This window comes from Gouania willdenowi, chromosome 1 (assembly GCF_900634775.1).
Source record: "Gouania willdenowi chromosome 1, fGouWil2.1, whole genome shotgun sequence".
NCBI lineage: Eukaryota > Metazoa > Chordata > Actinopteri > Blenniiformes > Gobiesocidae > Gouania > Gouania willdenowi.
In genome coordinates, this window is record NC_041044.1 from 14,503,335 (window position 1) to 14,525,394 (window position 22,060).

The window sequence follows — 22,060 nt, forward strand, 5'->3', positions numbered from 1 at the left end:
CTTGCTAAAATAACACTACAAAAAAGTTGTCAGCAGTCTAAAAAACAAATAATAACAGCCCAGGTAGATGTGAAACTAAATAAAACAAACTCAAACCCTGGAGCAGTCATGACAAATCAATGAACAGTTCTAGTTGAGAAAGATAAAGTTAATTCAAGTCGTCCTGCGCTTGCACGACTTGCGGTGACGACATAATCCAAGCTAGTGGTGGCCCAGACTCCAGCCTAGACTATTTAATAAGAGCCTTAAAAACATGGATATAATGAAAAGAGTGGATGGACGGAAGCATAAACATGCGGAATTTCACACTGATACACACGGTCTTTTTCAACACACACGGACCTCGGTAAACGGAACAGGCTTCACCGGACGGCAGGCATTAGGACCCGGAGGTGGAGTAAAGGTGTCCCCGTACTGCATGCACAGGCTGTAATATCACAAAGTTTATCATTTTACCTGTTGTTAGAGCTACTGTTTTTACCAGGGAGCAAATATTTATTCCTGGTGTTGTTTTCCCGAGTTTTACTGAGATTTTTACTGGTGATCAGCTCCTATCTCACTTCCACTCCACAGTCCACACTGAAACTGTAGTTAGACACACACACACACGCACACACACACACACACACACACACAGACTGCAAGCGCTATATTCGCGTTCTGAACTCACCTTATACAAACCCAGCGTAAACAAACAGAGAAAGCCGCGGACACAAACTAGTGCGGGCATTTAGGAATTGAAAAAAAGAATCAAAATGCAAACATCGTTGTTACGGTTCCGGAACCGGACGTTAGGAACCAGTTCCTATTCGGAACCGGTTCTCGGTGCTCAACCCTACTGAGCATGCTGATTGTCCTACTGTTTTCATTTCCATTGAGAGTTTTTTCATGGATTTCCCTTTATCTTGATGTAGTTGTGATGACGATGTTGAAAAATTCTCCGCTGACGCTGATATGGGATCTCAAAATTTGACCCAAAATATTTCCCCATATCTACATCATGACTTGTAAAAAAAAAAAAAATCTTCTAAGACTGCTGGCAATTTGGAAGTTAGTCAATAAAAAAGTTGCACTCCTGACTAATAAGGAAACAATTGTTGTCTATCATCTGTCCTTTACAATTATCAAAATAAAAGAACAATCAAATAATAATCTATGTATGTCATAGTCACAAAGCTTAAAGTCAACATCAGTAAATTTCTACAGCACAATCTAAAGGTCTGCTCAAGTTAGACTCAGGGAAAGGCTGTCATGATCTCAGAGGAAAGAAATATTTGATGTAACATCTGCTGTGTGAAGTAAATTAAAGCAATAACCAACAATAACTTAAGTAATGACAATCTGTGCCGTCAGAATTTATTATGTGCCCGTGAAATTAAAGAAGCTTTTCTTCAACCAGTCAGATATTTAAGTTTGGAAGAAATGTTTAACATTTAAGAGTGCGTATTGTTAGATGAGAATTGGGATTAATCTTTGAGAAAGTTTTAGCTTCGTAACAACCATCAAAGTTGTGGCTTTGTGAACTCAGCCAGCTTTTACAGTAATGCCAAAGTTCCAGGTACGCTGGTTTGGTTTGCCTCAGATCAATACGCATTCTAGGTGTGCCGTGGTTTTTGGACCACAGGAGGATTCTAGAAGAGTCCTGATGACACTCTTTTGGTCGTCTGAGGGTTGGACCAGCCGGAGAAACCTGATTGGTTCTCTGAGTTTGACCATTGTCGCTTGACAAGGGCTAGAAGCAGGCTCTTTTTCAAGATCCAACGTGTTAATAATATTACTAACAATGGTTTTCCTCTGTGGAAAGTTTACTTAAAAAATTACCCAAAAATGTACCTCTACAAAAATTAAAGATCAAGAATTCAAGAAAAAAAAATGCAGCTATAATAACAAGGACAGACAATAGACGTGTTGAGCTCCTATCATCTACAAAAGAACTCAAAGCACCAAGACTCAATGAAGTCTGACAAAGAAATCAACACTTTACCGCTAGGTTTTAGATTAGAACTTAAAGGTAGGGTAGGTAATTTTGGAAAGCTAGAGTCTAGCATTCTCCGAGGGCTCCTCGGGACTCATCAGTTATTAAAACTCCAGGCTTGTCTTAAAGACATCACATTCTGGATGAGCTCTAACTTTCTCCTTCTCAACCAGGATAAAACCAAAGTGATTTTATTTGGTCCAAAACACCTAAGAGAGAAATTACCAGAGCAAAGAGTGTCTCTGGATGGCATTACTCTATCACCCATCACCACAGTAAAAAACATAGGCATTATCTTTGTTACTGGCTTATTCTTTAACTCTCATATTAAGCAAATCACAAGGACAGCCTTCTTCCACCTCCGTAATCTCTAAAATCAGGAATATCTTGGCCCAGAGTGATGCTGAAAAACTAATCCATGCATTTGTTACATCTAAATTAGATTATTGTAACTCTTTACTGTCAGGATGTCCCAGTAACTCACTGAAAAGTCTCCAGTTAATTCAGAATGCTGCAGCCAGAATACTAACAGGTACTAACAGGAGATTGGTTTCCTTTCACTGGCTTCCTCTAAAATCTAGAATAGAGTTTAAAATCCTCCTCTGAGCATACAAAGCTCTACATGATCAAGCTCCTGTATATCTTAGAGACCTGTCAGTGCCCTATAGTCCAGGCAGAACTCTCCGCTCTCTGTTTGCTGGTCTACTGGAAGTTCAAAAAGTGTCTAGAAGTAGAAAAGGAGGCAGAGCTGTAAGAAGAGTTTTTTTCTTTCCACTGTCGCTTATGCTTGTTCATGTGGAATTGTTTGGTTATTTCTCCTTTTTATTACATTAGAACACCAATGTTTGATCCTTGTCTACACCAGACATGGGCAACTGGTGGCCTGGGGTTTACATGCGGCCTCTGTCTAATTTTGTGTGGCTCCCAAAGTAACTACACAAAAACCCAAAAACACACAAAATGACTCCAAAAACACACAATATAACAGAAAGATACACAAAAGTACAACCAAAATACACAAAAACAACTCCAAAACACATAAAAAGACAAGAAAAACACAAAATTAGAGAAAAACATGTAAAAAATGACAAAGGTGTAAAGTAAACAAATATATTTACTCGCATTACTGTAAACGAGTAGATTTTGGTACTTTGTAAAGTATTAAAAATCAGTACTTTTAACTTTATTTGAGTATGTTAATTTGGAAGTATTGTCCTTAACTACATTAAAGTAGAATATTTCAGCCCTCTTTCCTCATCTGCAAAATGACAACAAACAATACACTTACACCCAAACCCTTTGTTTTTTCCTGTATTAATGCTTAGATTGATCATTATTCTAAATGCTCACATGAATGCTGATAATGTGTTTCATCCAGCTGTCATTTATATGTAGGAAAGAGAGGGAACAGGGAGAAAAGTTAATCTATGCAGCTCATTTAGTTCTTTCCTGACAAAGGAACTAGTAAACTAAAATCCTCTTGGTTTTCATTGGTCTGTCTTTGTCTGCTGGTGTGGAGACACCTCACAGACTGAGCATCTCCAAAATAGCAGGTTATTGTGAAGTGTTAATAGTCTGCAGCAGTTAGTATTTATAAAGTGTGGCCCAAGTAAGAAAAGGTGATAAACTGCTGTCAGGCAGCCAGGGGTCATTGTTACCAAGTGTTCCAAGCTGTCGTAGCACGATTTGTAAAAGAACTAATGCTGTTCTGATAGAAATGAGTCAGGATTCACAGTAGATCATCAAGTACAGTAGATAACGTGTCACAGTTACAATCTCCTCTCAACTATTTAAAGCACCTACGATGAACACAAGAGCATTACAACCTGATTGTAGTTTACTAGAAAAATGGTAGCTTGAAATCACAGAATTCTAGCACTAATGTGTGTGTTTCCACTGGCGGTATCGGCTCTACTTGGCTCGGCTCTACTTTAGTTTTGCGCGTTTCTACTGGGAAAAAGTAACTCCTTCGTGGTACCTGGTGCTGCTTTTTGTTATAGTTCCTTTTAGTGCATCAGTGTGTGTCCCCCACCTCTGTTACACTGAGGGGATCCCCAATCCCCACTGATCCTCCAGCTTTTTGTGAGGCTGTGCTCCAGTGCTCTTTCCTCCACTTGTTTAACAGACGTTCTTCCTATAGAGAGTGATCCACATTTTCTCCTTCGCTTTTATGTGTGATCGTATTTTTCACCTGTCACAGTCTGATGAGGCAACGCAACGCGATCTACCTTTCTATCAATCGTAATGCGCACTGTGTCACCAAATTACGCTCTCCTGCGTGTGTCCACCTTAACAATTAATACCTCCACCTCACATTGAGTGAAATTTGTTTTATTTGCTCGTTTTCCCCTTTGGTCCAGTATGAAATTTGTATTCGTGAATATTCATTTAGGGCGATCACCGGAAATTTTATAGGCACTGTATGGGCGGAGCAAGGTGTTTCCTCACTTTCGAGTTGATTGTGATTTATAAACGGAAAAAGACGTGGGATGTGGGATAAAATTGTACGCACTTCCTGGTTTTTAGCGTACGCCAGCTGAAGTGTGTTTACCTAGGCACACTTTTATAAATGAGGCCTCTGGTCCAAACACGTGACATAGGCTCAAAGCAGACACTGATTGGTTCAGAGAATCATCACAGTGTAGAGTCACCAACTTACGCACAAAGAGGAAGCATTTGGCCACCATTGATTTTTGTTGCTGATCTTGTTGGGACTGCAGCAAAAAAAGTGCAATCGGTGGAGTCTGGCAATTTCTGGCAACGCTCCGGAAAAACAGTATCGAGGTCCCGAAAGCGAGGAGTGCGGAACCGTGTACAGCCAATACTGCCAATGGAAACGCGCCATAAGTGGATGGCCAGGTGAACACGCATTGATTACTTGGAGAACACAGCACAAATGGGTGCGACATGTGTAGAAGACAAGCCGATGGAAGCACGATAGTATGGATCAGAGTTCTAAAAAATGGCGTATGTTGGTTTTGTGGCTTCTACAAAAGCACAGAAAAACTAATGTAATGTCTTACGGAGTGAAGAAACAAACAAACCACAACAAAAATGGAATCAAGCAAATCAGTGTCTTTCTTGTCGGGCAAAGATACACAAGAAATCACGGTAAGAAGGGGGTAAAAACACTTAAATATCAGAAATGTAGTTTCGAACATTGCAGTCAAACCTTGTAGCATATATTAAGCGAGATAAAGTGGGGGCTTTCATATAAGTTGTGGCTCTGGGAGTCCGTTGTAAACCATTATCTTCCCACAGAAACTGAAACCTTTTGCAATGTCCAATAGTAAAAATGAAAATCGGTAATAACTTTTAGTTGACTTAAAAGTGTGACAACATTAAAATGGCCTTATTAGAGCCCGATATAGAACGACGACCCAAAATGTAATAACTGGTCAATAATATAACAAAAACTCTCAGCCCAAAATGTAATTTAAAAAAAAATTAATAAAACCCAAAATGTTATAACAATAATGTCACAAGATGCTGAGTCCAGAAATGAGTTACCAATATATAAACCGTATATAAGTCCTTTAATTCATTAATCATTGACTCATTCTATGGTGTAATAAAATTATTACACTATTAGGGGAAAAATGTTTTGCCTATCCAATAATGTAATAACTTTTACGTCTTGGGATCAGCATCTACATTATTGACCAGGCCAGTCCTCGACAGGGCTCGATGCAGATTGATGGGCTACATTTTCCAGACTCATTGGTTAAAAGTTTGTTTTGTTCGTGATGTAAGAAGAGCCATGGTGCAACACTAATGAAACATTTTATGATCCTGGTTAAAAAATACAACATTACCTTTCATGGAAAATGTACATGCACCCATCAGTCAGTGTTGACTTTCAGCCCTTTGTGTGAAAATGGACAAGCTCATTGATTTTTTGAGACTTCCTAAATCACCAAGTACTCTTGATTTATGAGCGTTGTGTGTTAGGAAGGTGACTTCCCTTCAAACATTGCCTTAAAAAGACAAAGTCAAGTTCGATTTTGGTATGTAGTATATTTTAGTATTCATCAAAAATGTAACTTGTTCCGTCTTCTGGGCGATCATATGTTTGAGAGGAATAGGTTGGGGCGTACGAAAGGTACAATTTTCAGCCTGTTTTTGGACATCCAAAGTGTGGCCATTTTTCTTGTTTGTTACACCGAGGACTGAGACCCACTGAGTTCTGATTTCCCTGTCACTTTGTGAGTGTTTCAGACACATTTATACGTGCTAGTAGTCCTACCTTCTAGGTTAACTTCATTAATTACTCATGAGTCGTGTGCTTCAAAGGGTCAGATGCACACTATTGCACTGAGTCACCTTAGATGTCACACTTTTGTGTGTTTTGGTATTGCTCACACACTGTAGATCTAGCTCAGTTTAAGCCTGTCGTAATAATCATCTAAAAACGTTATTGGTTTAAATGTTAATTTGGATTAAATCAAAATGAATTACAGCTACATCTTTTTTTGGATCAGATTAAACAAATAATTGCTTCATGTGTGGGATGTGAGTGGCTAAACAAATACATCATAAATTACAAATGGTGTTGTCGTGATCAAGTTAATGTGTTTCTAATTCTTTGGTTTTACAACAAAGCCAGCAGAAGTTTCTACAGAATAAACTCTGCAATCATTGCAAACTAGATTGTGTTACCACTTTGTGAACTGTAGATGAAGTGCTCATCACATAGTAAGATCATAATGCTCATTTGCCTTCTTGCAGTGGTGCTTGGGCGCCCCCTAGTGGTTATTGAGACGATACACAACAACTTCCAAAACACATCGCTTGCTTTCACACGAATATAAACGTTCAAGTCAGCATTTAGAAGAATGACCAACATTCTGCTGAAAAATGACATTATGAAATTAAAAAAGGTACATTGTCGGAAAAAGACATTTTGAAATTAAAATTGACTTTGTAAAAAAAAGTGTTTTTTATTTTATTATTTTTTTTAAAAAATAAATAAAAAGTCATTATTTTAAAAAGTAGGACATTGTTAAAATAATCATTATGAAATATGTAATTATAATAAAAATAATCATTAGATATTAAAGAATAATATAACTTATTTCATAATAATATTACCTTATTTAACAATTTAATGGCCATATTATATATTTGTCTTTTATTTATCAAAATGGTATTTATTTCAAAATGTTGTTTTTATTTATCTAATTGTGACTCTTTTGGGCTTCCATATAACACAAGCTTGAAATCAAAAATTTTTTTTGTGTTTTAAATTCATTTTGTAGATTTTCTCATCAATATGGCTAGTTTTTGTTGTTTTTTTGTGTTTTTCAAGTCATTATGTGTGTTTTTGTTGTATTTTTTCTGTTGTTGTCATCATTTTGTGTGTTTTTCTGTCATTTTGTGTGTCTTTGCAATCCTTTTGTATATGTTTTGTGTGTTCACAAGTGGCTGTTAAGTGTGTCTTTGTCATCATTTTGTGTTTTGTGAATAATTTTTTGCATTGTTTTTTGTTTTTAATCTTTTTGTGTTTCCTTTTTGTACTTTTCTTGACATTTTTTGCATTTTGCTGACGTGTTCGGTGTTTCTGGAGTTTTGTGTATTTATGTTGTCCTTCTTATAACTTCCAACTTCATGAATTATAATTTCATTTTGAGGGCCGCACAAAAGTAGATGGAGGGCCGCCAATTGCCTATGTCTGCTTTATAGCATAGGCTTTTGAAGGATGTCTGTCCACCCGTTGCTGCTATAACAACTGCTCTAGAAAGCCTTTCCACAAAGTTTAATAGGAATGTGTTTATGGGAAGTTTTGAATTTGTCTTGCAGAAAGGCATTTGTGTTGTCACTGAAGTGAGACGAGAAGGCCTGGCCTCCGCTCTAATTCATTTCAAAGTTGTTCTATCGGGTGGAGGTCAGGACTCTCTTAAGGTCTTCAACACCAAACTTCATCCATCTTTTTATGGGCCCTGCTTGGTTACTGGTGCAAAGTCACATCTTATGTTTACAGTTGGTTAATAAAGTACAGCTCTCCAACAACAAAACGGCCTGTTCCTTCAGCGCGGTTCCAGCTTTATTGAGCGTGAGGTCTGCGGAGGAGAAGCTTCAACAATAGAGAGCAAGGATTTTCCCTAGTGTCCCCCAACTATGGTTAGGAGATGAAAACAGGAAAGGTTTTATCAAAAGTATTACATGGGAAGAGAGCAGAATTATTCATCTCCAAGACCTCTATGAAAATGATAAGCTCAGGACATATAACAATCTAACCCAAACTTTCAATATACAGTTGTGTGCGAAAGTCAGGGCACCCCTTTAAAAACAGCATATTGACTTTCCCTGACTTTCGCACACAACTGTAAATAAAAGTAACAGAGACAATTAAGAAAAATATCGGCAACAGATCTAATCACCTTGCAACCTCCAGAACTGGCCATATATATGAAAAAAATCTCAACAATATCAAAAAAACTCTCAAAAATATACAGAGCACTCTTGAATACTAATTCTAATCACTTACCAATCGCTAAATGGGAAGCTGAACTCTCAATCACAACGAACACCGATTTCTGGGCAGAAATTTGTTGTAATACTTTTAAGATGACTAAAAAAACAAATCTTCAGCTAATTCAATACAAGGTCCTCCACAGATCCCACATTACCCAACAGAAAATGTATACAATGGGCTTCTCCCCAATAGACATCTGAGGGGTATTCCATAAAGCAGGTTATGTTCAAACTCTGAGTATGTTCAGGCTCAAATGAGGGAAACTCTGACTATCTCATTCCTAAACGCGAGGTATGTTCTTCTCGGAGTATGTTACCATGGCAACATTGTCTGTGAACTAAACCTGGTCGCTGGCAGGTTTTATCAAAGAAGCCCACACCACAGACGTGTTCACATCATTACTAATGTTGTGTTGCCTCACGTTTTTTTTTTTTTTTTGGTTTTTTTGTGCAAACGGTAGTTTTCTTTATAACATTGTGGATGTAGGTTGAGGTTGATCTGCATTAAAACATCTACTGACGTCTGTAGTAAAGTTCCCTGAATACAAACCTGTGGATAATATAAAGGAGATGATAATTTAAATGAATCCACTTTTAGGGCTCGATTGTTTTATATTGTTATACAGTTAAATCTGTAGATCATAGCTCTTCGAAGGTATGATGGCACAGTGAGTTGTGATGCTGCTCGTGGAAGCGGTAGGTTGTGGGTTCGCGTCCCGATTCAGCTCTTTTAATGACATTTTTTAGGACGTTGAGATGACTCTGGCGACAATATTACATTAAAAATCAAGATAAATGATGCAATATCAAGAGGCATTTACTGTCTTTATATCCAGTGTAACGAGAGGGCTCTCTATGCAGCCATCCTATGCTGCTGACACGTCTCCTCAGACACTTTTTATTCATATAATTCACCGCTCGTCACGTCACTGAAGCAATAAAGTGATGAAGTGACCAAAAAGTGTGACTAATTACGAGTGATTTAAGCCACTATAGTCACTGAAGACTGAACGCACCTTTAGAACAGGCTCATATTCCTCAAACACCGGCTTATTTCACCCATTGGGGTGAATAAATCACTATTTTCCGGGTGGTTGCCACGGCAGCTCGACTCATCTTCGATCCATTGATGATGTCTTTTTATCGCGCGCGTGCACATCAATAACCCAAGGTTTACATACTCAGGGTTGATTGACCCACTTCATACCAGCTGTAATGGAATCCGATACCCAGAGTTTCCCATCGCGGGGTATGTTGACCTAGAGTTTATGGATAGACTCAGAGTTTGTTAACCCTCCTTTATGGAATACCACTCTGCTCTCAGTGCACCCAGGGAACAGCTGATTCATACTTACATGCCGTATGGCTTTGTTCCCCAGTTCAACAGTTTTGGTTTCTAATCACTGAAAAACTGTCCTCCATTTTGGACTGCAGGATTCCTCTATCTCCTAATCTATGTCTTTTAAAAAACCTGACTATGCTTGATATTCCAGCAAACCAATTGCAATCCATCCTTGCCGCACTCGCCATAGCAAAAAAAACAATATTAGTGAATTGGAAAGATAAAAAATCATTAAGCATAAAACAAACTCCTCATAGAATTTATTTCCATGAAAAAGATGTCTGCTTTCAGAAAAAATAAAATAACTTGCTTTCAGGAGCGTTGGACTCCTTTTCTAATTGTATTGAATCTTGATTTTTCGTTTTTAGGCTGATGATCTAGCCTGCAAGTGACTGCCAGCTCCATTAATTACTAACATTGATCTAACTATAGTCCTGGACCTCCATGGGCTTGTGGGGTGGTGGCCTTGACCTGGGTGGCTTGCTGGGGTGTTTTGGGTGCCTCTGCGCGGGCGTGCGTCCCTCTCGGGTGCTCTCGTGGGCTGTTTGGTGTTGCTCTCCTGCCCCCTCCGTACACATCTGGGTGGCCCTTGGGGCTGGGGGCCTTCGTGTTTCTCTGCCACTGTCCCCCCCACCCCGCCTGCCTTCACTCTGCGCCTGCTCTCCCGTTGGGTTGGCTCCTGTCGGCCCGGGATGCTGGTGGGAGAGCTGTGGCCTTCGCTTGGGGGGTGGGCATTGCAGTGCCGGGTGGTGTGACTGGGGGTGGCCTCCGTGGGGGGGGGCTCTGCGGCTGGCATTGGTGTGGGGTTGAGGTGCCTGGCTGGGGGTGCTTGATTCACCTGCCTATCGGTCCGTGCCTGGCGAGGTGGCACTGCTTGGGCGATTGGTGGCGTCCTCTCTCATCGGGAGGGCCGGGGCCGCCTCACTGTGGAGGGTGCTATGTTGTGTTGTGCAGGCCTGTCCTGGCCCTGGTGTGGGCGCTGGCCTCTCTCCTGCTCGGTCGCCACCTGCTTTGGCGGGGCGGGCCGCTCTGGGCTGGCGGGCAACGGGGGTCGCCTCCTGGGCCGCTGGGGGATGTGGCTGGTGCTTGGCTCGCCTGGGGGGTGGGGGTCCTGCCGTGCTCCGTGTGGCCGTCATGGTTCGGGGGGTGCCACGGGGTGGGTCTCCGGTTGTGCTGCTCGGCGTGTCCCTGGGGCCCGCAGTGCCGCGTGCCCGTCTGCGCCATCTACCCTCTCCGGTGGCCATGTGGAAGGGCCGGGCTCATACCAGACAGGCCTCCGACATGGACACTTAACGTCACTCACTCCCAGCTGGTCTGGCTCACCCAATTGTTGCACCACACTCACTGTGGGTGGAGGCGGCCGCCGCCTGTGCTACTAAGTAGTGGCTTGGGGGCGGCACTCCCACCTCTGGCTGCCCTACTAATCAACACCCCCCCCCCGGAGGGTGGGACCACCACTTCTGCGCCGGGGTTGGAGCAGGGTTGCTTGGTGCTCTTTGCTGGTGGGCGGCTCTAGATGTTCCGGTGGTCGGCCGCTTGGTAGGGCTGTCCTGCTATCCAGTCGCTCGTGCGCCGTGGGGGGGGGGGGGGGGGGGGGTGCATTGCCCCGTGGCTTGCGCTGTCCAGTTGGGGGCGGGGCCGGGGCTGCTGCTCTTGCGCCGGCTGGGGCTGTGCGGTCCTGCTTGGTTGTGGCCGGCTCGTGGGCGTCCCCCGCGGGTGCTTGACTGTAACGACGAGGTGACGTTACTTATGGACTGTTACACTTATGAACTGTTGTAATTTAAAAAAAGAGTCAATTGTAATACTGTGACAAACTGCAGTGCTTAATGAAATTAAGAGACACATTTTTGTTGTATTGGTTTAATTAATTTATTGGTCAAATGGTGAAGCACATGGTTCAGGCCACAGGATTCATCTAGTGATAAACACAGAAAATACATTTCAGTTAATTGATAAATAACTTAGCAGTGACATGAAAGATAAAACAATTAAATATGTTCTGGTATTTCGCATGTGATTGAAATGTGATCTTCAACAAAGCTTACCTGTGCATGCTCTCTTCCTCTTTCCTGAGGTGTTCGGGTAAAAGAATTCCCCGGGGCTTTTGGACACCTTTTTATAGTTCCAGGTGGGAGAGACCAAGCAGAGACTAGGAACAGGGGAGCTGGATGTGTGTAGCTCAATGTAAATATGTAGTTTAATAATTTAGGAGATGTAAATAAGATTAATGATATTAACACAGGGTTAGTGTTTGTGATAATGTCTGTTAGGAAGTGTTTGTGTAAGTATTTATGTTGTACTTTTAATATGCACATTATATGTCACCCCATGCTTGGTACAGGCTAATTAGTGGTACACTAGGTCCTGTATATAAGGACATTCATTCTGTTCAGTAGAGAGTGGAATGGAGATTGAAGTACACTGTGCTTGTGGTGCAAACTAAAAAATAAACAGATAAAACTGATGCATCAAAACCTGGAGCCTGGTTTCCTTATTGACTGCCTCCACTGCTACGGTTGATCCTTGACATTGACCCGGGGGCTGGTCCTTGGGGTTCCCTGTCCTGCGGGAGTGCTCTTGGGTTCCGGCGATCGTGGCCGGCTGGCAGGGCCGGTCCTAGCAGGGGTCTTCCAGGGCGGGTGGTGCTGGCCGCGCCCTACCATGCCTGCGGGTGTGGCGCTGGGTGGCCCCGGCTTGTGCGGCGCCCTGTGAGCCGGACTCTGAGATGTGGCTGGGCCCTTTGGTGGGTGGGGGGCGGCATCAAGGAATGGCGATCTGGCGCGCTCTGGGGTACTCGGTTGGCGCGCCTGGGGGCCGGAAGGGCAACTTGCAGCGTCCCCTTGGTGCCCTAGGCGTCTGTTAGGAAGTGGGACCAAAGCTGCTAGGAATGTGGTAGGAGGCAGAAGGGAGACTTGATCCAGATGTAAAAAGGTGTTGATTAAAAAAAAAAAAAAAATGACTCAAGTTTCACATGCATGTTTATCTAGCATGTGGACTAACGCTAATCATTGTCTTTAGCATCAAGTGTGCACAGCTACACTGACGTCCATCCTCTCCTACAGCCCCAGACAACTGCTATAATACACTCCTGTTAGCAGGAGTCAATCAAGGCAACTCCATCAGCACAGGTAGCTCCACATATTTCCCCCATAAATCAGGTAAATATCAATCTTTCCCAACATACACTTCACCGCCTTACCACCATGCTCTGTCTCTGTGTTTTAACTTCATTTTTACTGTTGTTTTTAAATTGTTTTAGCTTAAATTTTTATTGTGGTTTCATACTATGTTGTTGTGGTTTTATCATGTACTGTTAAATGACATTGGGTGACCTGAAAGGCGCTAAATTTTAAATAAAATGTATTATTATACTTTAACGCTACATGAAGTGCCAAATAATAATAACCATGCTTACTTAAACAACTTTTATCATTTATTGACTCATTTAAACATAATTTTACCTCACACCCCTCCTACTTGGTCTCACTAGTGACATCACTGGAAATACTCTGGAATCTTCTACAGGACTATAATATAACTAAAAATACATTTGAATAGATTTAGAGTAAGTTTTAAAGGATTTTTTTCAAAACAGCAATCATGGACAGATTGTCGCACCATATATTTTGACTCTTTGAATAACAGAATAAATTAACATAACATATTTAGTGTCTTTTTATGCAACTTTTTTTTTTTTTTAATAAACTCTCACACTCTTGACCAATATACCAATTTATACATAGGGCACACACATATCCATGGGATGAACACATTAACCCTGCTTTTATCATGCCTCACTGGATACATTTCATGTAAAACGTGTGCATAATAAGAAAACTCAGCCACGGAAATCGTGTCATTTAAAAAATAACATCTTAAACAACAGCAGATATTGGTTTATTATCTTGGGGAAACTGATGCAGATGTTAACAGATATATTACAATGGCAAATATTGACCAATAATATTGGTGGGCTGATAATATCGCATCTTTATATCCAAAGTGTTTTATTGAATAAAGTGTCCCTGTTGTGAAGGTTTGTTGAACAATTCAACATGTTAAATTAAATTACATTGTCTTAAAGACACTCTAAAACATAAAGGGCATTTCCACATCAGTACATAGCACTTCTCCTCTCTGAATAACTAGCGAATCAGACAATACCACATCTGGGACACAAAGTATGAGGAAGTATAGGAACAAAAAAATAAAGGAAAAATGAAGTCATTTTTACTGTCTTTAATGTCAGAATTGTTATTGTACATGGAGATCCTACCACATTCGCACTTCTTTTTTACAATATGTACCACATATAACAGCACCGACATGTTATTTACACACATCACCCAAGATTGTATCACAAAGCAGTGTGTAAGTCACAAAAACCTAAGTTCATGGTGAAGTGACCCAGGCAGTCGCTGAGCTGGCTTCTTCACAAACGTTTTGCCTCATTATTTTGTAAATGTTTAAAGCTGGCTCCACAAGTGCTCAACAGTTGGATGTCACGTGACAAATAGTAATGTAACAGTCACTCAAAATGGGAGAGATTTAAATAAAACATTGTGGTTAAGAATGTAAAACTACACAAGTTGGTTCTGGGGAAATTGTTTACACTGGGTTTTCTTTTTAAACTGGAAAACAGATTTGAAATGTAGTTACAAAATCTGTGAAACTTTGAGTCTGAACAGAAAAAACACCAGATAATGCATTTCACATCTCATTTTCTATCCCGCTTGTCTCTGTAAAGGGACTGATCTGCTTTGTGACAAAACCCTGCTGTGGTTTCTCCAGAGAAGTTTAAATTTAGGTAAAAGAAAAAAAAAAAAAACATGTGGATGTTGAATTATCCAGAACTCTACATCCACCAGTACACACACACACTCAGTCGTGAGATGCTGTCGCAGCTTCCTCAAAGGCAAAAATGAGTACAACACAGTGGCAGATCATGTGTCAGGTAGGCAAACGCACACGTGGAGCAGCAGAATGACAAACACACCAAGAAGAGGTTGAGTTGAGCCAAGCTGTGGAGAAACGGTTCTGACTCTTGATAGGTCGGCTTTGCCCAAGTATGCGTAACAACAAAAGGAAAACAACTGCAAACAGTAGGGAATAAGCTTCTTTATCGGATTTTCAATATTACGCAGAGAGGAGGAACCCTGATCAACAATAGCGTGACATTTTAAATTTAGGAGAGCATTCCTGCTTCACATCAGATCTGCTGTAGAGAACCACTCGAGGTAAATCTGCTGTAAAATATAAAAAGTAGTCCTACTCTGAGACATTGTCTGCTTTTGAATAAACAAAACTATGGGAGGGTAAAAATATTTCTAAGTACAGAGGCAGAATACAGTTACAATTCCATGTATTTGTAAGATTGCAATTTAGTAGGAAGATTTCAAAGGTTGGCAAAGGCATCGGTCCCATCCGCTGTCCAGTGGCCCACAGAGTGTCGGGATAGTTCAGAGCATCCTGTTGCGTTTATGAGTGGGCGAGTCTGTGATGACATCACTACAGGGGGCGGAACCTCGTTTACGATTGGCGGTAGAATCTAAATGAAGTGCCATTTCCTCTGCTATGAAGGTGTTGAGGTCCACGTCATGAAGACCGTTCCTACGACGACTAAGAGGCTGGGCAGGGTGAGTGGGAGAACCAGGCGGCCCAGAACGCACAGATATGCTCGCCATGGCTCCACTGAGGCCTGCAACAACAATAACAAGTTTTACCATGACAGATGAACTGAATATTTACACAGAAGCAGCTTGTAGCTAAAAGAGGCATTTAGTCTAACCGTGCAGGGCGATGGCCTCTCTGAAGGGCTGTAAGTCAGTCTCCACAGAGCTTCCTGTTTCTGAGGCTGCTGGTCTGCTTGCAGACACCATTGAAACTCTGGGCGGGGCCCGAGCTGTCCGTGGAGGTGGAACTTTACCACAAAGGAAACTGATGAGGTCTTCTCGCCTAATGGTTCTTCTGCGTTTCTTCACCCATGCTATCACCTCCTTGTTTCTGCGCTGGTAGCCTAAATGGATCCCTAGATCATAGCTCCGCTGGCGGGCCTCAACACTCTCTGTTAGCACACAAGGCAGGTCCATTTTACACAATTTGCAGCTTACAGTCACAGTCTGAACTAGATTACTTAAAGAGTAACTAAGCCCCAAAACTGCTTTTTTCTACTGAATACAAAAGTATTTGGGTATGAAGTAGTGCTGTTGATTGATCCTGGTCCAACTCCCAACATTTTAGTCCAAGTATTTTAATTTGGCATATTTTGTTGTAAAATGTCAGTGACTGTCCTCTACGGGTTAAAACCAGGCTATTACAATTGATTTTTACTATTGGTTGAGAACAAGATCATATGACAGTTTGGGACCATCTTGCATCACACGCAACCATGGTTAGCCCCGCCCCTTTTATAAAAACTAGCACCTGTGGGCTCTACAATCTGTGGTGAGTAGGTTGGACTGAGACAAAAGTGAATAGAGAGGTATACTGAGTAATGAGTAGCTTGTTAGCATAGCATAGATTGTTCATTAGAGATTTTATAGTATAGAGTGGGCGTGTCTTAACTGCTCCAGTAGCCCTGCCCATAATCATGATGTTTTTTTTTAAATTTCCCTCCTAGTGGCAGATTAGGAGAAAGCAGCAGGGATTTAGTTAGTCTTTAAAAACAAACCAATAACAGTAATGAAGTTCAGTGTGGACTATAGTGGTGGTGACTTGCCTTTATACAGGTTGGTGACTGCAGTAGCTGCATTCTGGAAGGGAACCCATAAAGAAAGTCCTTGCTGCTGACACACTCGATCTGTTAGTAACACAAGAACATTTTAGTTCAATCAAAAACAACTTCTAATTACCCATCAGAAGCTATAAAAAGAGGAAGAATGTATCTATAAATCCTCAACAAACGATACTGCCATGAGACCACCTAACGGTCACATTAACTCAAAAATGTGTTGGTCTGATCCCTGATGAGCTACATGAACCGGCTCAGCTATGGTGGTGATAAGGCAATTGATGGAGATAAAAATGTGGGATATGTTGACATTTAACTCTTGGCTATCTACAATAGCTGTGATACATTGGTTTAGGTTCTATATTGACTGCAATGGACTCTTGTCTTTTTGGCTGAAGTGAGCTCTCGCACTTTGTGATTCTGAACAAGAAACAGGGCTGGAAACTGTATAAAAAGTTAAAATCAGTTGAACTTGCATGAGTAGGGCGTCTGATTTTCCGTGATTGAATTCATGTTCTTAAACAGAAAAAATAATCTGACACGGAAAAGCAATCTCTCTCTCCCTTTTTATTTAAAATCAGGCCTCAACATGACAGAAATGCCTATTGTGCATTTTTTGGAACAATATCACTCATTTACACGCAATCTCTCACCGGTAAATAGATGATAGAATGTCTCAAAAGTTTAACAGGTCAATATGTCTAATTCCAGCCATAATCCCGTTCGCTACGTGTTATGATTTGTCTAGTGAGCATGCTATCCTGTGATTGCAGTGTTTTCAATGTGCTGTGATGAACAACCGGTTAAGATTATTTTGACTGAATTCAAATCTGAAAAGCCCCTGGTACAAAGACAGGATTAGCCAGGTGTACAAGCATCTACACATCACACTACTGTGCAGGAGTTTGTGCAAAAGATGACGGTGTTTCGTCGGTTGATGGTAATAAAACTTTCCTCAAACACTTTTTTTTGGAACACATGATGCATTTCCATGGAATTTTTCACATTAAATGGGTGGCTGACACTTGCGACACAATCTTGTATGATTTCAGTTTAAGCATCATCTGGAAAAATGAAATAGTTGACTATGAACCCTATTTAAGTTTAATAGCCAATAAAGTCATGTAAATAGGGAAAGATGATGAAATGGAAATGTGTAAAGTGATGCAGAAATGGGTAAAAGCTGAAACTGAATTTGGGAAATGTTTTGAATGGAAAATCAGAGGCTCTACATGAAATATTAGAACACAATTTTACAACTGCTCTGCAGGAACTAAACTCTTTATTTCCTCCAACATACTGTAAACTGTGTAATGTTTTGTACATCCAGGGTAGGCAATTGCAGCTTTGTGACTAAAGCATCTGACCAGGTGGAACTTGTTTAGTCAGTGGGCACATTTACATGAGAGCTTTATATCCTCTTTAAAGTAGAATAAAAGTTAATTCCTCTTAGGGTGGGCGAAATGGGAAAAATATCATCACAATTTTTTTTTGTGAAATCACGATCACGATTTTATCATGATTTTTTTCATTCAAATCATTTAGACAATTTTAAAGTTATTTACCAATAAAACAAACCAAATCACCTACTTAAAATTATTGCCCTAAATGGGAAAAAAGGAATAAAAGATCATTTAGGACAATTTAATTATCAATTTTTTTTTTTTAATTGTATGTAAGCACTTCATTAAACTGGTTCCTAGTACAATTAACATCAAACAAAAAGGCTGACAAGTTATTTTAGACACACACAGTCTTTTTACTTTGTTTAACTACAGTGGTATAGCATTAGCAACACTTGCTACAAAACAAAGCAGCATATCAGTCTAGTGATTTCTATTTGTTATGGAGGTAACACTCATCATAATAAAATCCTACTTTAAGCAGTGTTTGAATGCCTCATTTCACACAGATTAAACAATAATATCCTTCACAAGATAAAACGTTACTGCTTTGGTTACAATAGGCCTGGGTGACATGGACCACTATTCATATCTCTATATTTTTCCTCAAAAAGTAAATCACATTCAGGAAACTGTCTCTTTAAGAGTGTGGAAACAGCCCCGTTAGCTACAGCAGCAGCTTTCAGCTACAGCGCAGTGACAGAGAGTAAGTTAAAGAAGAGAAACACATGCAGTGTTTTCTCAAACATACTTCATTATTTCAACACTCAGAACTGATAAAGTTTTACAGACATCTGCACTGAGCCTCTGACATACAACCGCTAACACGGAGGAAGCAGCACAGCTAACTGTGTGTTCGTGCACTGGGGGGAGGGGGAGCGGAGCGTACTCCTGCCTCGTTTAAGCGCTTAATCTGTAATGTCTGTAATGCTGACATGTTGACTAGCAAATGGTGTGATTTGGCAGAGAAAAAAAAAACCATCGGTTGTTCTGTGTATGTACCACAGACATGACGCAGACACGGCACCGTAAGGGTTAAAATGTGAACTACAGATGGTTCTACGATCTCCGTGATTTGGGAGATCATCGTCATGTTGTAATCCTTAACGATCTAATATCGTCAGATTGCACACCCTTAATTCCTGTTTAAACTGACCATGTAAACACTTAATTCCTAATGCTAATTTAATTCCAAATTAAACTTAGATATGAATTAGGTGGCTGGTTTATTTTGATTAATTCCAAATTAGATACTTCCTCTTTCAAGTAAAGTTTACTTAACTTGCTTAATTCCTCTTTAAGTTAATTTGGGTAATTTTGCTGATGTGCGATTTACCGCAATTACGACATAATCCAACATGGCCGTCCGGACTAGAGCCGAGACTATCTATTCATGGGCAGTGGCTAGACATACGGTTGTCGTATCAATATAACGACATTCAATTTGTACGCAGCGCCCCTATTTGGCCAGTTTATGTCGTGTGACTAAGAATAAACTATAACCTACACTTTACTCAAACCCTAAAAATTGTTGTGATATTGGGATATAACCTAACCCTAAGATGCTACACATGTACTTCGTTAATCGTACCAATAGTACCGGGAGTTGTCCGTATGGCAACCGTACAAATAGACCCTTTCTTATTTGTAAGAGCCTAAGAATGCATGGATATAATGAAAAGAGTGGATGAACGAGAGCATAAACATTCAGACTTTCACACGGACACACTCGGATTTATTAAATACACACGGACCTCTGTAAACGTAACAGGCTTCACCAAATATTCGGTTTACAGAGGTCCGTGTGTATCCATTGCGTCTCCGTACTGCATTCACAGGCGGTGATATCACCAAGTTTATCATTTTACCTGTTGATAGAGCTACTATCTTTACCAGGGAGCAACTATTTATTCCTGGTGATCGTTTTCTGGAGTTTTACTAGGCTTTTTACCGGTGATTAGTTCATATCTCCTTTCTACTCCGCGGTCCAAACTGAAACCATATGTTATTGTTGAGCTGCTGCTTCAAAACTACAATCAAAATAAAAGTGACAACAGTTCTCATGTGTGGTCTTCTGTGTTACAGCCGACAATAAAAAGTTTGTGTGTTTTTCCCGATAGACGTGATACGTCTCATTCGCCCACTGTCCAATCAGAGTCTTCCCAACCCCCAGACCTAAAGCAGAATTAAATAAAGCAGAATAAACCGGTTCTCCATGTAAACCTCAATTTGGGAATTACTATTTCCACAAAGCAGAACACTTCAATTTTGAATGATGTCATTGGGAATAACTAATTCCGAATTTAAAAATCATCATCTAACCGTGGCCATTGACAGACTGCAGTTTTCCCTGGAAGTTAGTGAGTTGCAAAATCAATACATAGTTGTTAACTAATAAAGTATCCAGATGATTAAATATGGACAAAAATATCGAAATAAGTGACCTAGCAAGTTTCCTTAAACCAAAATACAAAGACACCCATTATTTTGTCCAACTGTAAGTCAAAGAGAAAATACAACCCAGCAGTTTCCTTTGAGACCATGGGCTTCTGTTTTTGCCGACATCAATTCATTACTGAACCCATTTTCACATCGTTTGATCGACAACCAATAGTTGTTTTCACTTGGCATTCCCCTCCCTGAGTAACGCCATTTTGACTTGCCGGATAGCTGTTAACGGGAGACAAAACATATTTACTGAGAGCCATGTTGAGTGCAGCCAAAATGAAGCTCACACTGCCGGTCACAAAGACACAGGCCGGTTCAAATGCCCCAGTATGTGAGTCCGTTTGGTTGGCATGTTATGATGTTAGGGCCTGAAGAGCCCTGTGACACCGCAGTCCACCTTGTGTTTTAATACATAGCACGGTGTGTGCTATAGTTACACTGGGGATCAGTTTATACGGTGACCAACTCATACGACAAAACACACATTGGTTCGCTGCATTAGAAGCAGTTTAGGTTTACAATTGGTGGCCTAGTGACAGGTTAAAACTTCACCTCCTCAGTGGCGCATTGAGAAACTTTCATTTTAAAATAGATGTTTATATACAGTTTTAGCAAGCCTAGCTGTTTCTAAATGCAGCCGTCTACTGTTACACACAGGACAAATATTAGAACCGATATTTCAGCATCCAACAAACCTCCAACCGCTATGAACTGTCTAAAGCACATCAACCTTTATTAATGACTAATAATAAACGAGGAATGTTCAACACTTCAACCCCAACACCGGCCGCTATGATAGCAGCTAGCATCAGCTGACAGTAGCTAGTAGCAACAACAATGACACAAAAGGACGGACAAATGCTAATAAGCTTCGCTGAAAGTACACACCGTCCACCAAAGACTATGAACACATGAACCTTATGGGTCGCAGAGTAAACTAAGAGACAGCGAATGGCAAACAGCTCTACCCTCCGCGGTGCCCTTTGTGTCGCAGACGGTTAGCCTGGCTCGGCCTGCTTCGTGCATACCTTTGTAAAGCTGAGCTACGGCCGTGGCCGAGTTCTGAAACAGGTGCCAAAGCTTCTGCGGACTCTGCTCCGTGTCTTCGTCGGTGGGGTTCCCTTGCTCGGCCTCCGCCAGGCACTGCCGCTCCCACTTGGAGAACCAATGCTCCGGGCCGTGCTCCTGGATCTCTGCCTCTCCCTCCTCTTTCCTCTCCTCCATAGCTACTAGCCTATAAGCTAATCGTCGTGGTAAATGTATCTGTCGTGGGTCTTGGCGTGCCTAACCCTCTCCACGCACTACTGTTCTCAAAAGTATGTTACATAACAGTGGAGATGCTGAAGAAAAGATAAGAAACTGCTGCTACAACAACATTATGAAGGTTTCTATATCCGCCCGCACGCCCTGTGTTCTACACTCAGGAACGCGACGACAACACCTAAAGGATTTCTAGACCCCGACCCCGCCCATTTTGTCACTGTACTGGAAGCCGATTGGCTGCGAGTAAAAATGTAGGCGGTCCTCAGTTATAAACACGAAGCCTGATTGGACTGTGTTCAAGAAAAGGTCAGACAAAAACAATGTTGATCCCACCCAGCTCGAGTCCACATCGCCTGCCATGCAGCGTTCTGTCCAGCAGGGGCAGCATATCCATGGAAAATAAAACCAGAAGATACAGACAAAAC

The 22,060-nt window shown here is 41.0% G+C and overlaps 1 protein-coding gene across 1 annotated transcript; it reads right to left on the reverse strand.

Moving 5' to 3' along the window:
- Positions 1-13,671: 13,671 nt before the first annotated feature.
- Positions 13,672-21,825, reverse strand: hapstr1b (HUWE1 associated protein modifying stress responses b). Its single transcript, XM_028454735.1, has 4 exons — positions 21,401-21,825; positions 16,510-16,590; positions 15,580-15,855; positions 13,672-15,489 (listed from the first exon to the last, which is right to left on the reverse strand). Exons 1-4 carry the CDS (start codon positions 21,594-21,596, stop codon positions 15,251-15,253), a joined length of 792 nt encoding a protein of 263 aa, XP_028310536.1. The 5' UTR covers positions 21,597-21,825; the 3' UTR covers positions 13,672-15,250.
- Positions 21,826-22,060: the final 235 nt, after the last annotated feature.

What these genes read in the sequence shown, in the direction of transcription:
- hapstr1b (XM_028454735.1), bottom strand. Translation starts at nt 21,596, where the DNA reads ATGGAGGAGAGGAAAGAGGAGGGAGAGGCAGAGATCCAGGAGCACGGC. An exon ending in CGTAGCTCAGCTTTACAAAG is followed by an intron (nt 16,591 to 21,400) that starts GTATGCACGAAG and finishes TGTTACTAACAG; the next exon opens with ATCGAGTGTGTCAGCAGCAA. An exon ending in AGAGGCCATCGCCCTGCACG is followed by an intron (nt 15,490 to 15,579) that starts GTTAGACTAAAT and finishes TTGTTGTTGCAG; the next exon opens with GCCTCAGTGGAGCCATGGCG.